The sequence below is a fragment of the Electrona antarctica genome (genome assembly GCF_951216825.1).
Source record: "Electrona antarctica genome assembly, chromosome: 24".
Lineage (NCBI taxonomy): Eukaryota > Metazoa > Chordata > Actinopteri > Myctophiformes > Myctophidae > Electrona > Electrona antarctica.
Window position 1 is genome coordinate 20,838,113 of NC_136803.1, and position 17,148 is coordinate 20,855,260.

Here is a 17,148-nt window from a genome sequence, read left to right on the forward strand (position 1 = left end):
AGGTGTGAAGTGATGCATTGTGAGCTTGTAGATCTTCTATTTTCACTAGTTTATTGGGTCCTGGTCAAACGTCTATTTTCTCTTTTCTGAAGGTTTTTATACATTGGAAAACTTGTGAAACGGGACATTCTGCACAATGAGTACTTTCTACTTTTGGTACTTTAAGTAGCCTATACATTTTGATATCAATACTTAATACTTTTACTCATGTCAATTTTGAATTCCGGACTTTTATTTGTAAAGTATTTCTACATTGCAGTATTGATACTTTTACTTGAGTAACACATTTTACAGATGAGTGTCAAGAAGAAAGAAAGAAAACAAGAAAAATACATTCATGTAACCCGACACTTGCTTTGGTTTTCAGAGCAGACTGATGTTGCACAGATGTTTTGGAGAAAAATAAGGACGTGACCACTCCCTCATCAAGTCACATGCACACTCTGTCTGGACTGATGAAGGTGAAGAAACGTTGTCTTCTTTACAGTGTCTCTCATGCTCTGCACATGGATCAGCTTTGACTAGATCTGCGTGTGAATTCACCAGGTAGGCCTAAGGATCCTAAAAGGGGATGTTTTATGTTTGTGTGGCATTACATTGTATATTATCAATTCATGAATTCTATACTGATAATACTCAAATCCACATTTGATGCAGGGTAACATGTTTTAATCATATTAAAGTGTATTGTGCTACAATATAGGAACATGGTGATATGATAGATATGGTGATATGTACGTATGTAGAAATGGTGTGTTATTTCATGTTTACCAGTGTATAGCACAAATGTTTATGATAATAATTTGCGACAAGGTTGTTGCAGTGTTTTAAAAATGTGTAGTATGTTGTTGTTTTTTTGTAGGTCAAAATGTACAGCAATGTTCAGAAACATTTATTTTGTATGCTTTATGTGCAGTGATTGCCAAATAGAATAAATAGGCCTAAATAGATTGTTTACAAAAAATAAAACATTTACATCCATTCCTATAAAACAGGACACGTGATGTCACAATGTATCATTGGTGTAAAGCAGGGGTGCCCACACTTTTTGATTTGAGAGCTAATTTAAAAAATGACCAGGAACAAGATCTAACAAAGATAATAGAGCATGCACCTCCACTCTAGCCCAGGTGCTGGACAAAAGGCAGTACAAGAGGAAAAAATAGAGTCTGCAACACTGGTATGAAAACTCAGCTCCACTGGTTTATTTGAGTTTTCATACCAGTGTTGCAGACTCTATTTTTTCCTCAGGAACAGGATCTACCCACAGAAAAAAACATTATACCATTGCTGAAAATAGTTTAAATATGTACCCGAGGGTACATATTTATATCATATACGGAATAGCGCCGCTGATGTTACATAATAACTAAGACAAATGCGCTTGGAATGGGAAATAGAGGGTGAGAAATGGAATAGTTTGTTTTTTGTATTAAATTTGTAATGCTACCAACGTTTGTGCACAGCAACACTCTTGGAAACATTATTGCATTGTGGGTTTTAGCTGACAGGCTGATATAGCCTACAGTAGGCTATATATATTTTTTACATTTAAATGAAGTATTCTTTAGGGGCATGTCATATGTGATCTACCTACCTTTGTGATGTACTGGTAGATCCCCTGGTGTAAAGTAACTAAGTGCATAACTTTAAGTACATTTAGATACCAAGTCAATTTGTAATTCCGGACTTTTACTTAACAAAGTATGCCTAATTTGCCTGTGTGAAGTGAGGGGCGCTAATATATATAACAAATCTAAAACAAACGGTGTCAAAACAAACATTAAATTCTCTTTATTGTTAATGGCATTTAATGTTTGTGTTAGGGACAAGATTATGTACATTTTCGCTTCATTGCCACTGGCATTTTTAAAACAAACATTGAACTAAAAACAAACATTAAACCTGTATATAGGGGCCCTCAAAAAAAAGAATAGAGAGAAAGAAAGAAAAGGAAAAAAGTGGGTCAGGAGGAACCCTCCTGACCCAGGAGTGTACTCTCTGCTGCCCCATCTGGCGGAGTCAGGTTAGATGCAAACATCAACGTCAATAAAGACAATAGGACAAAGTTTAACACAGTGTTAACAATAAATTAACAATCAGCAGTCTCTGTCTGACAGCTTGGATGAATATGATACCGTAGCCTGCTGTGGTGGAAAAGGTTTTACTTAAGTAAAAGTATCAATACTGCAATATAGTTACCAGGTAAAAGTCTGTAGGTAATTAAAAAAAATACTTGAGTAAGAGTAAAAAAAAGTATTGGCTTCAAAATGTACTTAAAGTGCCAAAAGTAAAAGTACTCATTGTGCAGAATATCCCATTTAAAGTTTTCAAATGTATAATAATCTTTTGAAAATTGCAGATCTACAAGCTCACCATGTGCTGCGATGCGACGCATTGTGAGCTTGTAGATCATCTATTTTCAAATGGACGAAATGTAAATGCAAGAGGGTGAAATCACCCCTCAACGTCTTCTGACAGAAATTCACCCTCTTGCAATGTATATGGCGGAAGTGGGTAATGTATGTTAATAAGGACAATTCTGCAGAAAGAGCCTGCACACATCTGTACACATCCTCCTTGAGACTTATAGAGTCCCTAATTCTGCGGTAAACATTCATTGAAATAACTATTTTTGGCAAAGATATTTGGTGTAGAGGGGTAAAAGATAGGGTGGCTTTGGGCTTGTATACCCCTGGGGTATGGGACTATAGTTAGTTGTTGTACACACAAAACCCTGTTCTGCCTGGTGCCTGTATCTTTCTCATTCAATGCGGATATTGTGCACCATCTAGTGGACTCCTTGTAAAACTGCACCAATTGCTCTCTGACTTCCCTGCACATGTGTGTAGACTAGTTTCAAACAGATTTGGACTGGGGCACAGCTAGGTTAGACAACTTAGACTCTATTGTAGTTTTATCCACTGACTGTTAATACAAACTGGACATAGATAATGAAACACTATACCTCTCCCCGGTGTAGAGTTTCACTCTACATGTAATTCCTGTTGTCCAACCTAAACCTCTTAAGAATGAGTCCAACTAAAACGGCATGCTGGATGTGTTTGTGTAAAGGTGTACAATTTTGAGGTACTTTTACTTTACTGAATTATTTCCTATTTCCAGCAGGCTACTACAATGTAGAAATACTCTGTTTTCCCCCCCTTTTTTTGTACTGTTTTTGAGTGTCTGTTCGGAGGGAGGGGGAGAGAGGTATTTTGGAGTGTATTTATTTAACTTTTGTTATCTTTGTATGTCAAATTGTAACAATAAACATATTGTTGAAAACATTTACTTGACAAAAGTACAAACGTATTGGTATCAAAATGTACTTAAAGTACCGAAAGTAGAAAGTACTCGTTATGCATTGTGAGCTTGTAGATCGTCTATTTTCAAATGGACAATATACATAGGGCTGCAGTGGTTAATGTATGCTTTGTAACAATAATCAAAATCTACAAAGGAACTAGTAACCTAAGTTTTCAAATAATTGTAGTGCAGTAAAAGTAGCCTACAATATAATTGCCACTGAGATATAGTGGAAGTGGTAAAAGTATCCCATTGAGACTTTTACTTAAGTAAAAAATGTGAATTATTTTTCCACCACTGGTAAAGGTCTGTGCTGTACTATGGAGAGAGAGGAGGGGGCCCCAGCGTCTGAACCCACTCTGTCTGGAGAACATGAGGGCCACGCCCAAGCAGAGAGGTAAGGATGAACATCGAGATTTACAGGGGTCTTCAAGAGGGGGTCCTCAGAGTTACTACAGGGGGTTTGCCAAATCTCTGTGATTTTGAACCCCAGCATCCCTATTCTGGGGAGAACTTTAGCAGATCTACAAGCTCACAAGATCTACAAGTTGTGAGCTTGTAAGGGTTTCTCAAAGTGGGTTCCGTGACCCAAATCCAGGGGGTGCCTCAGAATACTTTGATAATATTTCGAATTTTCAATTGATCAATATCAATTCAGTTAAAAGTAAAATCTAACTTTTGGGACAGTAAGCACTGTACTTTTTCTACAGTACACCAAGTCTCTTCACCAAAAATAACCGATCTTCAAGCTCACAACTTGTCACAATGTAACACATTGTGAGCTTCTAGATCGGCTATTTTTTGTGAATGTCACAGATAGAGGGAAAGTGTTATATTTGGCCTATTATTTATGCTATATATTATTGACCGCGTCTGTGTCACAGTCTAGCTGCCACACTGTCGAAAGAGCTGCGCAAATTCTCGGCTGCGCGCAGCTTAAAGCTTGAGTTTTTAGACAGCTGGTGGGTGGAAATTAAGCTCCACCTCCGCGGAATACTTGCGTGACGGCCAGATTCCCGGAAACGCTCTCCTCCGCCCAAAAAGTCCGCGGAGGTGTGGAGCTTCTTTTCCATCCACCAGCTGTCTAAAAACTCAGAATTTAAGCTGCGCGCAGCTTAAGAAGTGCGCAGCTTAAGACCGTTTTGCGCTATGGTGTGGAGACGGTGACAGACATTGCGCACACGAGAGAGAGAGAGAGGGAGAGGGGTGCTGCGTGTTAAAAAATATATAGGCTACTCATCTTTGTGTTCTGTTTCACCTTATTGCTGCGTGACCATCACAGGGAAAAGCAACAAGGGGTTTAGAAGCGAAAAAGTCCGTTGTGGAGAAAAGGAACTATAGCCTATGCACTCCTCACACAGTGATTAGACTACTAATGAGTGACAGGTGATGCCACTTTTGGAGCGTGGCTGAGGATGTCTGTTGGAGAGAGTGTGAGTGAGACAGAACCTTCCGAGGCGGACAGGACTATAGCCTGCAATCATGGCATTTAATTTGATTTAAACATGCTCTTCTGTTTATAAACTAAACAAAAAATGTTTTATACTTGGCAAGTATAAAAGTTATTTTCAAACTCTCATAATGATATGGATATTCTCTCGAGTTTTTCTCAAGACACATAATACATGAGGCCATGATAATACAGAGAGACATGGGTTTCAGATCTGGACATGAGGAAGAGAAAAAAACACACACATTATGCTCTGCGCAAAACTTTGAAAACAGCTAAAAGGGAATATGCCAAAGGTGTTGAAGCCCATTTCTTCACCAACAACAGCCAAAACCTATGGGAGGGTTTGAGAACCCTCACTGACTTTAAACCCACTCCCTCCATAAAATACATTGATTTATCCCCCTCACTTCCCGATGAGTTAAACCATTTTTACTACAGATTTGAGGAGCAGAGGAAATCAGCCCCTCCACCTCAACAACCACTGGCAACAACAGCCCCCACTCCCCCCCTCCCCTCCCACCCACCTCCCCCCAGCAAGCTCCTGGGGTCCCGAACAATGGATCTGCAGTTAGTTCACACCTCAGTGCTAGAATTGTGTTGTGGAACATAACCTACTGTGAAGCTGTTCACAAAAAGTTTACCTAACTTTGCTACTACAGGGAAAACATGCGCACATGTACATGTGTTACTATTGTTTTTACACTTTGATTGCTCTTTCTTGCACTCTTTTCTTTATTCTTGTTTGCTGTGCTTGCTGTGGTTTTGTTGTTTTGAATGTTATGCTATCTATATGCTGCTGCATTGTCTGTAAGGAAGCCAAAACAATATTTTTTAACTCTTATGTACCTGTACACAAGATTTAACAATAAAGTACAACCTTGAACACTGTATCTTAGGGGGAAAGATTTACATATTTGACATAAATTAAAAAAAAAGTAAATGTAATTCAGGGGTGCCGTAGATGAAAAAGGTCATTTACAGGGGAGCCCTGGACCAAAAAAGAAGCCTGATTTATAGATTGCACTACTAAACAACATTTTCCCCCTCGATTTGCCACTCACTTTATGCATGCACATACCCTAGTCTATACTTAGTTGCATACCCATGTCGTGCTCTGCAAATAGCAGATCAACAACCTCACAACGCGTCACAAATGTGACCCGTTGTGAGCTTGTAGATCTGCTATTTGTGTGCAAATAAATCAGGCTTTAGGCGTTTCCCATACCACATCATCAAAAACTGTTTGTTTGTCCTTCCTAACCCTACTGCTTTACACATATGCTCGTAACACCTGCTTGTATAGTCTGTCATTTATCACCTTGCACACTTACTTGTTGACATATTGTCATGCTTTAGTCAGATGTTTTAATTGTTATCTCACTCGTATGCTCATGGAATTCCCTGTCGTCGTCTCACCCCCCCCCCCCCCCCCCCCCCCCCTCCCAAAAACTAAAGCTGCGCGGTGCCAGCGGGCCGAGCGGGTTCAAGGATCGGCAGCCTCATCAAGCAGTTCAACCTCACCTCGACGACCGAGAAGAGGGCAGAGGAAACGGCAACCACCACGTCCGGTGAAAAGGCCTCTCGTCCCTCAAGTTGGTGAGTCAGTCGTTTAAAGCTGTAACTTTCCTCTTCTACTAGTGTTGATTTTGACATTGACATTTTACTCATCTCACTGAAATCTTAGGCTTAGTATTAGTCTAGTTTTAGTCGACTAAATATCATAAGAATTTAGTCATTTCTTACTAAAATGTATTTTGGCGGGCCCTATATGGCGGCGTAATGGCGAATTTCGCCGATCTACAAGCTCAGTCATATAAATAAATATGAGAATATGAGAGGTTTGACAGGACTGTGGATTCCACGTGGACTGTACGGTTCAATGAAAAATAAACGAAATAGTGTTTATCTTCTCTTAGCACCAGGGTTCAACAGAAGAGTCCACTCAGTCCAGAGTCTCCTGCGCCCAGCTGTGACTCCATGAAGAGTGACGATCAACAGTACTCTACTGATCAGAGGTAAAAATGTTGATTTAGCCTCGTGATTGTGTGTGTGCACACGGGTGCCTGCCTTTTTGAATGTCAATTTAGATGAATGTCTCAATTTAAATTAACATTAAGACTGTTCACCCCCATGCTAGGCCTCCTTGTGCTCTTTCATAAATGTTTATAATGCATTATAGACATGGGCTTCTTAGAAAAAGTGTTGATTTTGACAGCAACTTTTCATGTGGTTTTAATCATAGTCTTTTGAATGAAAATCCATTTTGTTTTAGTCATCTTGAAAGGTTGTTGATGTTATTCTACTTTTAGTCAACTAAATATCATACGATTTTACATTTTAGTCTACTATTAATATTACTATTACTACTACTACTAGTCTACGGGGTGGTGGTGGCTCAGGGGTAGAGTGGCCGGCTCCTCCAGAGTTAGTGTCGAAGTTTCCTTGAACAAGACTGAACTGGCTAGAATAGCGTGTTCCTTCCACGTGCTACGTCCAACCGGGGAAACTCCCCCCTGTCAGGTGAAAAGAAGCGGCTTCATGCATTGAAGGAAGGAAGCATGAGGTCAGTTTGTTGCTCTCCCCAGGTTGGCAGAGGGAGTGTAGCGGACAGGATTACATTAGACAATTGACACTGGGTGAAAACAAATAAAAACTGTAAAAATAAATCGTGGGAACATTTTAGCTTTTTCTTTTTCTCCTGTTAAGATGCGTTTAGAAAAAAATAAAAAAATAAAAAGCGTTTAATCACTTTCATTTTAACTTTAAACTTTAAATTCCTTTAAAATATGTAGACATACAAGCTTCTAGATTAGCTATTTTCTCTACTTTGGTAGGACACTGTTGTATGTATCATTTATGATGTGCTATGTCGACTGTACAAACTTTTAATTCGGAGACGAGTGCTAATATGAGAGGTTTGGCGGGACTGTGGATTCCACGTGGACTGTACGGTTCAATGAAAAATAAACTAAATAGTGTTTATCTTCTCTTTGCACCAGGGTTCAACAGAAGAGTCCAGAGTCTCCTGCGCCCAGCTGTGACTCCATGAAGAGTGACGATGAACAGTACTCTACTGATCAGAGGTAAAAATGTTGATTTAGCCCCGTGATTGTGTGTGTGTGCGCACGGGTGCCTGCCTTTTTGAGTGGTGCGACCACTCCAACGAACAGCAATGTCCGTGTCAACCGTACGTGTGTTCAACCGTGTGTTCATGTGTTCATGAGCACCAGTACCAATGAGTACCAAAAGTGGCGCTGTTGTGCCAGAAACAGAGAGATAGTGCTGCACTGTTGCCTGCTAATGAGAGAGAGAGAGAGAGAGGGGGGGGAGGGGGACTTGCACCACTCAGTTCACACGGGTGTGATTTTTTAATGTCAATTTAGATGAATGTCTCAATTTAAATTAACATTAAGACTGTTCATCCCCATGCTAGTTGCATGCTCTCCCTGCACTGTCGGCCTCCTTGTGCTCTTTCATAAATGTTTATAATGCATTATAGACATGGGCTTCTTAGAAAAATTGTTGATTTTGACAGCAACTTTTCATGTGGTTTTAATCATATTCTTTTGAATGAAATTCCATTTAGTTTTTGTCATATTTTAGTCATCTGAAAGGTTGTTGATGTTATTCTACTTTTAGTCAACTAAATATCACAAGATTTTACATTTTAGTCTACTATTACTATTACTATTACTATTACTACTACTACTACTAGTCTACGGGATGGTGGTGGCTCAGGGGTAGAGTAAGTGTTCCAAATGTTTCATGTTGGATTTCATCCTGTCAGGGTCCATCAGGAGAAACCAGAGTCTCCTGCAGCCTGTAGCGTCTCCATGGAGAGTGACCAGTCCACATGTGACCGTACCGAGGTCAACAATGAACCCCAGGCTACTACTGCTGAGGAAAGGTCTGAATTTGAAAGAGAAGAGAACTAAACTAACAGGGCACCTCAATGTAAAATTGGCTATTTTGTCCAAAATGTAAACATGATTAGAACTTGCTTCAACAAAGGTCTAATATTTCTACAATTGCTAGAAAAACCTGTACGTCCACGTTGTACCATGTATATTCACATCATTGCATACTTTACATTACTTAAGACCATTTTTCAAATATTCTATTTTTTAAACATTTTGGAGGGGGGGAAAGATTTTTTTTTTTACATTGAGGTGCCAAGATGTCCCTAGTGCCCACCTACCCTGGCTGTATCCAAACAAACATGAAACTATTAGAATGGGAAACTATTGAACATGACCCACAACTTAAGCGTGTGTTAATTTGCACACATGCGTGTACGCGTCATAAGTGGGGGAGGGGGGTTGTATTGTTCATTTATAAATGTATATTGTCGCTGTCGGGGCAGAAATTAACCTCTTATCTTCACATTTTAGCTTTTTCTTTTTCTCCTGGCTGTTAATATGCATTACTTCGTCATACCACATAAGCGTCACACAAAAGTAACCTTGCAGTGAACTGAGTTTCTCTCTATCTATCTATCTCTCTGTGTGTGTGTGTGTGTGTGTGTGTGTGTGTGTGTGTGTGTGTGTGTGTGTGTGTGTGTGTGTGTGTGTGTGTGTGTGTGTGTGTGTGTGTGTGTGTGTGTGTGTGTGTGTGTGTCAGCAGCCGGTTGAAGAGAGGCATGGCAAATCGGCGGGGAAAATCAAATCGTCTTCAGCGAAGAAGGTCACCCCGGTAAATAACCTTTTCATCCAAAGCACTCCCGAATGGCATTGTTACTTTATAGAACCTTACATTTATGTCATATTAACGACATGTAAATATGTAGACATACAAGCTTCTAGATTAGCTATTTTCTCTACTTTGGTAGGACACTGTTGTATGTATCATTTATGATGTGCTATGTCGACTGTACAAACTTTTAATTCAGAGTCGAGTGCTAATATAAGAGGTTTGACGGGACTGTGGATTCCACGTGGTCTGTACGGTTCAATGAAAAATAAACTAAATAGTGTTTATCTTCTCTTTGCACCAGGGTTCAACAGAAGAGTCCAGAGTCTCCTGCGCCCAGCTGTGACTCCATGAAGAGTGACGATCAACAGTACTCTACTGATCAGAGGTAAAAATTTTGATTTAGCCTCGTGATTGTGTGTGTGCGCACGGGTGCCAGCCGTTTTTAATGTCAATTTAGATGAATGTCTCAATTTAAATTAACATTAAGACTGTTCACCCCCATGCTAAGCCTCCTTGTGCTCTTTCATAAATGTTTATAATGCATTATAGACATGGGCTTCTTAGAAAAAGTGTTGATTTTGACAGCAACTTTTCATGTGGTTTTAATCATAGTCTTTTGAATGAAATTCCATTTTGTTTTTGTCATATTTTAGTCATCTTGAAAGGTTGTTGATGTCATTCTACTTTTAGTCAACTAAATAAATATCATACAATTTTACATTTTAGTCTACTATTAATATTACTATTACTACTACTACTAGTCTACGGGGTGGTGGTGGCTCAGGGGTAGAGTGGCCCGGGCTCCTCCAGAGTCAGTGTTGAAGTTTCCTCGAACAAGACACTGAACTGGCTAGAATAGCGCGTTCCTTCCACGTGCTACGTCCAACCGGGGAAACTCCCCCCTGTCAGGTGAAAAGAAGCGGCTTGGACTCTTCATGCATTGAAGGAAGGAAGCATGAGGTCAGTTTGTTGCTCTCCCCAGGTTGGCAGAGGGAGTGTAGCGGACAGGATTACATTAGACAATTGACACTGGGTGAAAAAAAAGAAAAACTGTAAAAATAAATCGTGGGATAAGCAAAAAAAAAGAAAGTGTTCCAAATGTTTCATGTTGGATTTCATCCTGTCAGGGTCCATCAGGAGAAACCAGAGTCTCCTGCAGCCTGTAGCGTCTCCATGGAGAGTGACCAGTCCACATGTGACCGTACCGAGGTCAACAATGAACCCGAGGCTACTACTGCTGAGGAAAGGTCTGAATTTGAAAGAGAAGAGAGCTAAACTAACGCTAACAAGAACACAATACACGAGTCACACGACGCTTACTCACAGTCACAGGAAGCAACAATCACATGCATAGACAGTCGGCCCGTATAAAAGAAATGGGAAGAAGAAGGTATAGGTGACTCCCGCTCCGTGATCACTGAGAGAGGGACTCCATGTAACCAATACCAATGTATGGCTGTCTTTAGCCCAGTGTGTTGTGTTTTTGTGCAAAACTAATGCTTGGAATGGATTCAAAATCATGAAAACCCCCTAGTTTGACATGTCACATCAATGCTACTTAAAGCATAAGGAAAGTTTGACATGTTTGCCTTATATAGGATGTCAATGGTAGGGTCACAGATAAATCCGACAGCTGGTCAGCAAGTGGATTTATGAATGTATGTAGGCCTATATAGACAATATTTTAGGCCAATAAAAAAAGACTATATACCAAATGCGATGTTTCCCCACAGAGACCACCAAGAGAGCTCCCAGGATCACAGTGGTCAGTCTTCTCAGGAGCAACAAACAGACCTGGCCTCCATATTTAAGGCGAGTCAGTGTAAAACAACACCTTTTCTACATTTCCTACCATAGAGTATAAATTAAATGAAAAATGGTTAGTTGTTCGGAATAGACACAATATTTAAAATATACTTTTGAATCCAGGATTATCGAAATGTAACTATCATTTTGCATTTCAGCTGCTCGAGGAGAATCTCTGCGAGTTCTTGAATGACGACCTGGAGCGGATCCAAAAGGTTCTTACGACGGATTTCCCAGAATGCTTAGAGAGTTTGAGGGAGGAGGAGCCGGTGGATGGTGAGGAGGAGGAGGAGGAGCAGAGGAGGAGATTCAGAGAGGCAGTTCTGAAGATCACACAGTGCTTCCTGAGGAGTCTGAAGCAGGATGACCTGGCTGACAATCTGGAGAGCAGTAAGACAGTCTTTATTCACTACTACTTTTTTACTTAAGTAAAAGTATCAATATGGCAATGTAGAAATACTCTATTACAAGTAAACGTTCGGAATTAGAAATTGATTTGAGTAAAAGTCAAAATTATCACTATCAAAAATGTCTTAACGTCCTAAAAGTAGAAAGTACTCATCATTATGCAGAATGTCCCATTTCACTGTTTTATTCATTATAATTGTATGAAAATCTTTTGAAAATAGCAGATCTACAAGCTCACAATGCATCCCATCACGGCGCATTGTGAGCTTGTGGATCGACTATTTTCAAATGGCCGAAATGTATATAGGATCTGAAGTGGTTAATGTACATTTTGTAATAATAATCAAAATCTACAAAGTATCTCGTAACAAAAGTTTTCAAATAATCGTAGTGGATGTGGATGTGGATGTAGTGGAATCGAAGTAAGTACTAATTGTACTTTAGTACAGTACTTGAGTAAATGTAGACCTACTTATTACTTTACACCACTGAGGAGAGTATATTCACTGTAACCTTCGTTCTCTGAAGGAGACTATCTCTCCACATCGACGTTGCTCGTAAGCGATGTTGATCAAGTAAAACCAGTGCAATCACGCACACCTGGGCCTTATATACCCGTGCGTAGTCTTTCCAATTTCCAGTACCGTACTTTTACTTCTACTCCACTACATTTCAGAGGCAAATATTGTACTACACTACAGTACATTTATTCGAAAACCTTAGTTACTACTTCACTATGTAGATTTGGATTATTATTACAAAACATACATTAACCACAGCCCTATATATATTTTGGCCATTTGAAAATAGCCGATCTACAAGCTCACAATGTGTCGCGATGCGACGCATTGTGAGCTTGTAGATCGGCTATTTTCAAAAGATGTTTATACATTTGAAAAGTTGAAAACTGGAAATGGGACAGTCTGCATAATGAGTACTTTGTACTTTTGGTACTTTAAGTACATTTTCATGCCAATACTTTTGTACTTTTACTTAAGTAAAACATTTGAGTACTTTTTCCATTTGAGGACCACATTTACCATAACATGCACTCATTGGTGTCCTCTGTTCATTTAGAAACTCTCGCTTCTGTGTGGCAACAACAACTCAAGTCTATTCTGATGAAGAAGTTTCAGTACAACTCGACACTTCTGAACGAGCTCTTCACCGAGCCCCGCATCGCAGAGGTCAGGACTAGAGAGGCCAATAATGAGCATGAAGTCAAACAGATTGAGACGGCGTCCAGCAAGGAGACTGGTCTGGTCAGGACACCATCCAGAACAGAAACAACAATGAAATTAGATGACGTCTATACACCTTTACCTGGACAAGATAGAATCAGAACAGTCTTGATGAAGGGAGATGCTGGCATTGGTAAAACAGCCCTAACTCAGAAGTACGCTTCGGACTGGGCAGAAGGCAAAACCAAACCGAATATCGACTTCATGTTTCCATTCTATTTCCGAGAGCTGAATTTGATGAAGGACAAGAAGTTCAGCTTGGTGCAACTTCTTCATCACTTTTTTGGTGAAATCGAGGCAGCAGGAATCTGCACTTTAAAGGGGTCCCGAGTTGCTTTCAGCTTTGATGGATTAGATGAATGTAGGTTTCCTCTTGATTTCCAGAACAATGAGATTTGGACTGATGTGACGAAGCCAACCTCAGTGGATGTGCTCCTCACAAACCTCATTCAGGGAAACCTCCTTCCCTCTGCTTGCGTCTGGATAACTACACGGCCTGCAGCTGCCAATCGGATACCCTCGCAGTATGTCGACAGGGTGACAGAGGTGAAAGGATTCACTGAGTCCCAGATGGAGGAGTACTTCATGAAGAGTTGCAGTGATGAAAAGACGGCCAAGACAATCATCGCGCACATCAAAACATCACGAAGCCTCCAGACCATGTGTCAGTTTCCACTCTTCTGTTGCATCACTGCTGCAGTCCTGGAGGCCCTGTTGAGAACAGCGGAGAAAGGAGTGCTGCCAAAGAACCAGACTGAGATGTTCATCCACTTCACGGTGGTTCAGTGTGAACAGCAGAATGTCAAGTACCATGACAGAGCTCAGACACATTCTGACAGTGATCCAGACAATAGCCAGGGCATTCTGTCTCTGGGAAAACTGGCTTTTGAACAGCTGCAAAAGGGCAACCGGATCTTCAGTGAAGCAGACCTGACAGAGTGTGGCATTGATATCAGAGATGCATCGGTGTACTCGGGAGTGTTGACACAGATCTTTCAAGAGGAGCGTGGGTCGGAGGACAGGGTGTTCTTCTTTGTACATCTGAGCATTCAGGAGTTTCTGGCTGCGCTTTATGTCTTCCTCCAATTCGTCAACACTGGTGTCAACCTTCTCTCAGATCCACAGGCACCCAAGCGGCCCAAGTCAAAAACCCCTAAGATGAATCAGCTCTACACGAGTGCTGTAGACAAGGCCTTACAGAGTCCAAATGGACATCTGAACGTCTTCCTCCGTTTCCTGCTCGGTCTCTCGTTGGAGACCAATCAGAAATTCCTACAAAGGTTCCTACTGGAACCTACAGAAAGTATCCCAGAGAAAAAAAGAGACAAACGTCCGGAACTAATGAGAGGTATGTCACAGATGAATCAGGAAACAGTTGAGTACATCAAGAAAAAGATCAGAGACAACCCCACTATAGAAAGAAGCATCAATCTGTTCCACTGCCTGAATGAGCTGAATGATCACTCTCTGGAGAAGGAGATCCAACAGTACCTGAAGTTTGGAAGTCTCTCCACCGGCAAACTTTCTCCCTCTCAGTGGTCGGCTCTCGTCTTCATGTTGCTGACATCAGGAGAGGAGCTGGACGTATTTGATCTGAAGAAATACTCTGCTTCCGAAGAGGCTCTTCTGAAGCTGCTGCCAGTTGTTGAAGCCTCCAATACAGCTCTGTAGGTCAACTGATAACTGGATACTTTTTATTATATTAAGTCATCTTTCTTAAGTTTCTTTTCAGGTTAGAAAATATACTAAATTGATTTTATCGCTATTGTTTCTTCAGGCTGAGCGGCTGTAACCTCTCAAAGAGAAGCTTTGAGGCAATATCATCTATTCTCACCTCCAAATCCTCTAGACTGCGAGAGTTGGACTTGAGTAACACTGATCTGCAGGATTCAGTGCAGCTGCTCTCTGCACTCGGGAGTCCACACTGTAGACTGGAGACACTCAGGTCAGTATTCATGAAACTATACGGGCTGGGGCGGCACCTGTCAGCGGGGAGTGTTGGGCGGGAGGAGTAGGACGAAGGCTCTACGTCCTCCTGGCGGGGGCTCCTCACTGTCAGTGTCAGGTGAGTCAGTAGGAAACGACAGCAGTGACAAATGTGTGTAGGGAGGAATCAATTGGCAAACAACTACATTTGGAGGAAAAGGGGTAAAAAAATATTTGAAAAAGGAAAAGTATGCATGAAACTGAATTAGATGACCATTCATATCCTGACTTAATACACGTGGAGTTTCCCCTGATGAATTGAGTTATTGTTGTTTTCTGATCTTGTGGGTTGGAGGAAAATCCTGTCAATAACAAATGTAAACAATTTAAAATATGTGAATAGCTGTTCATGCATTATTGCCACTTGCCAGTGGACCTGACACTGTGGAACTATTGACTGTTGCTATAGAGCGTCGCAGTCCCGCCTCCTACCCTGGACCAGGAAATGAAACCCAATGCATTTTCCTCATAGACATTTCTTAAAGTATTTATTTAAAGACGGTTACGCCGCGGACAAAGCCAACTCGAGTCGTGACAACTCATGACCACACAAACAATATTTTGGACCAAACAAATAATTACAAAGAAGAAAAACAACAAAAAAAGTGTTGTAACCTGCCGTTTTTTTCTTCTTTCTAATTATTTGTTTGGTCCAAAATATTGTTTGTGTGGTCATGAGTTGTCACGACTCGAGTTGGCTTTGTCCGCGGCGTGACCTTGAAACCTTGTGACCTTGAAAACACATGTTTTCTATTTCATTTCTTGTTCTTATAGGCTGAGTGGCTGTAAGCTCTCACAGAAATGGTGTAAGGAGTTATCATCGGTTCTCAGCTCCATTTCCTCTAGTCTGGTAGAATTGGACCTGAGCAACAACGATCTGCAGGATTCAGGGAACTTGCTCTCTGCAAGTAAACTGCGAACTCTCAGGTCAGTATGAACACGTACAGTATACCCTGACTCAGATACATACAATTGGGGCGGTGGGAAATCTGAATCGATTTCTATTTGTTAAAGTAAATACATATTTAGGCTATACTTTGATTCCTTATTGTGGACCGTATTGGGGACCGCTAGGTGGCCCTCACATCTACAGTAGAGTTCAGGCAGAACTCTTTAACAGATAGACATACAAGCAAATTGATGGTGTGAAAATAATTCAATTAATTTGATCATTTCAATCATAAACATATGAGTTAATAATCACTAATTGAAACTTTTTAACAACATAAACATACATTTGTAAAACGTGCTTTTTAAAACTAATAACTGTACACATTGAATATTATGATGTGGTCTTTTACAGAAAAACATAGATTTTATCACTAATGTTTCTTTAGGCTGAGCGGCTGTAAGCTTTCAGAGAGGAGCTGTAAGGAGTTATCTGCAGTGCTCAGCTCCAGCTCCTCTAGGCTGACAGAATTGGACCTCAGTAACAACGATTTGCAGGATTCCGGCGTACAGCTGCTGTGTGCTGCCCTGGGGAGTCCAAACTGTAGACTGAAGACACTCAGGTCAATATTCTTGAAGCTGTTGAACAGATGAACAGATTCATATCCTGACTGCACTGAGTTAAATCTGATACTTACTTTTCTTTTTTCTGGATTTGGTGATGGCAGACAATATTGTAAATAATATGAAATATATTACAAATGTTTGCTCTTAATGCAAGGCAACAGTGTGACTATAGAGCGTCGCAGTCCCGCCCCCTACCATGGCCCAGGAAATTAATCCCAATGCATTTTTCCCATAGACATTTCAAAAAGTATTTATTTAAAGACGCGCCACGGACAAAGCCAACTCGAGTCGTGACAACTCATGACAACACAAACAATATTTTGGACCAAACAAATAATTACAAAGAAGAAAAACCACAAAAAAAGTGTTGTAACCTGCCGTTTTTTTCTTCTTTCTAATTATTTGTTCGGCCCAAAAAATTGTGTTTGTTGTCATGATTTGTCACGACTCGAGTTGGCTTTGTCCGCGGCGTAAACGTCTTTAAATAAATACTTTCTGAAATGTCTATGAGGAAAATGAACGGAGAATCATTTCCTGGGCCATGGTAGGGGGCGGGACTGCGACGCTCTATAGACCAGTGAAGGATATCATGAGTCCCACTCCCACTGAGTCCTCTAATAAAAAGTGAAGCTAAAATTGTGTGCTGACTTCCAGTGAAGCCCTAATAACTAGAAATGTCACGTGATCTTTCTTTTACAAGAAAATATATAATAAATATATATATGTATAAAATACAAA

The 17,148-nt window shown here is 40.5% G+C and overlaps 2 protein-coding genes across 2 annotated transcripts in view; both read left to right on the forward strand.

Annotated features, from left to right (window-relative positions):
- Positions 1-477: 477 nt before the first annotated feature.
- On the forward strand, positions 478-11,688 carry LOC306917571 (uncharacterized protein; the record flags this gene model as incomplete). The annotated part of the gene is made up of 9 exons (XM_079495867.1): positions 478-546; positions 3,616-3,706; positions 6,218-6,358; positions 6,679-6,777; positions 7,762-7,845; positions 8,550-8,669; positions 9,386-9,454; positions 11,188-11,266; positions 11,419-11,688. The coding sequence occupies exons 2-9, from the start codon at positions 3,630-3,632 to the stop codon at positions 11,686-11,688; spliced, it is 939 nt and encodes a 312-aa protein (XP_079351993.1). The 5' UTR covers positions 478-546; positions 3,616-3,629.
- Positions 11,440-17,148, forward strand: part of LOC306917407 (NACHT, LRR and PYD domains-containing protein 3-like) — an 11,494-nt gene continuing 5,785 nt past the window's right edge. Inside the window, exons 1-5 of the mRNA XM_079495631.1 lie at positions 11,440-11,650; positions 12,746-14,576; positions 14,687-14,854; positions 15,670-15,822; positions 16,233-16,406. Of these exons, the coding sequence (XP_079351757.1) occupies positions 12,790-14,576; positions 14,687-14,854; positions 15,670-15,822; positions 16,233-16,406 (2,282 nt within the window). The 5' untranslated portion in view covers positions 11,440-11,650; positions 12,746-12,789. The remainder of the gene's footprint in view (positions 11,651-12,745; positions 14,577-14,686; positions 14,855-15,669; positions 15,823-16,232; positions 16,407-17,148) is intronic.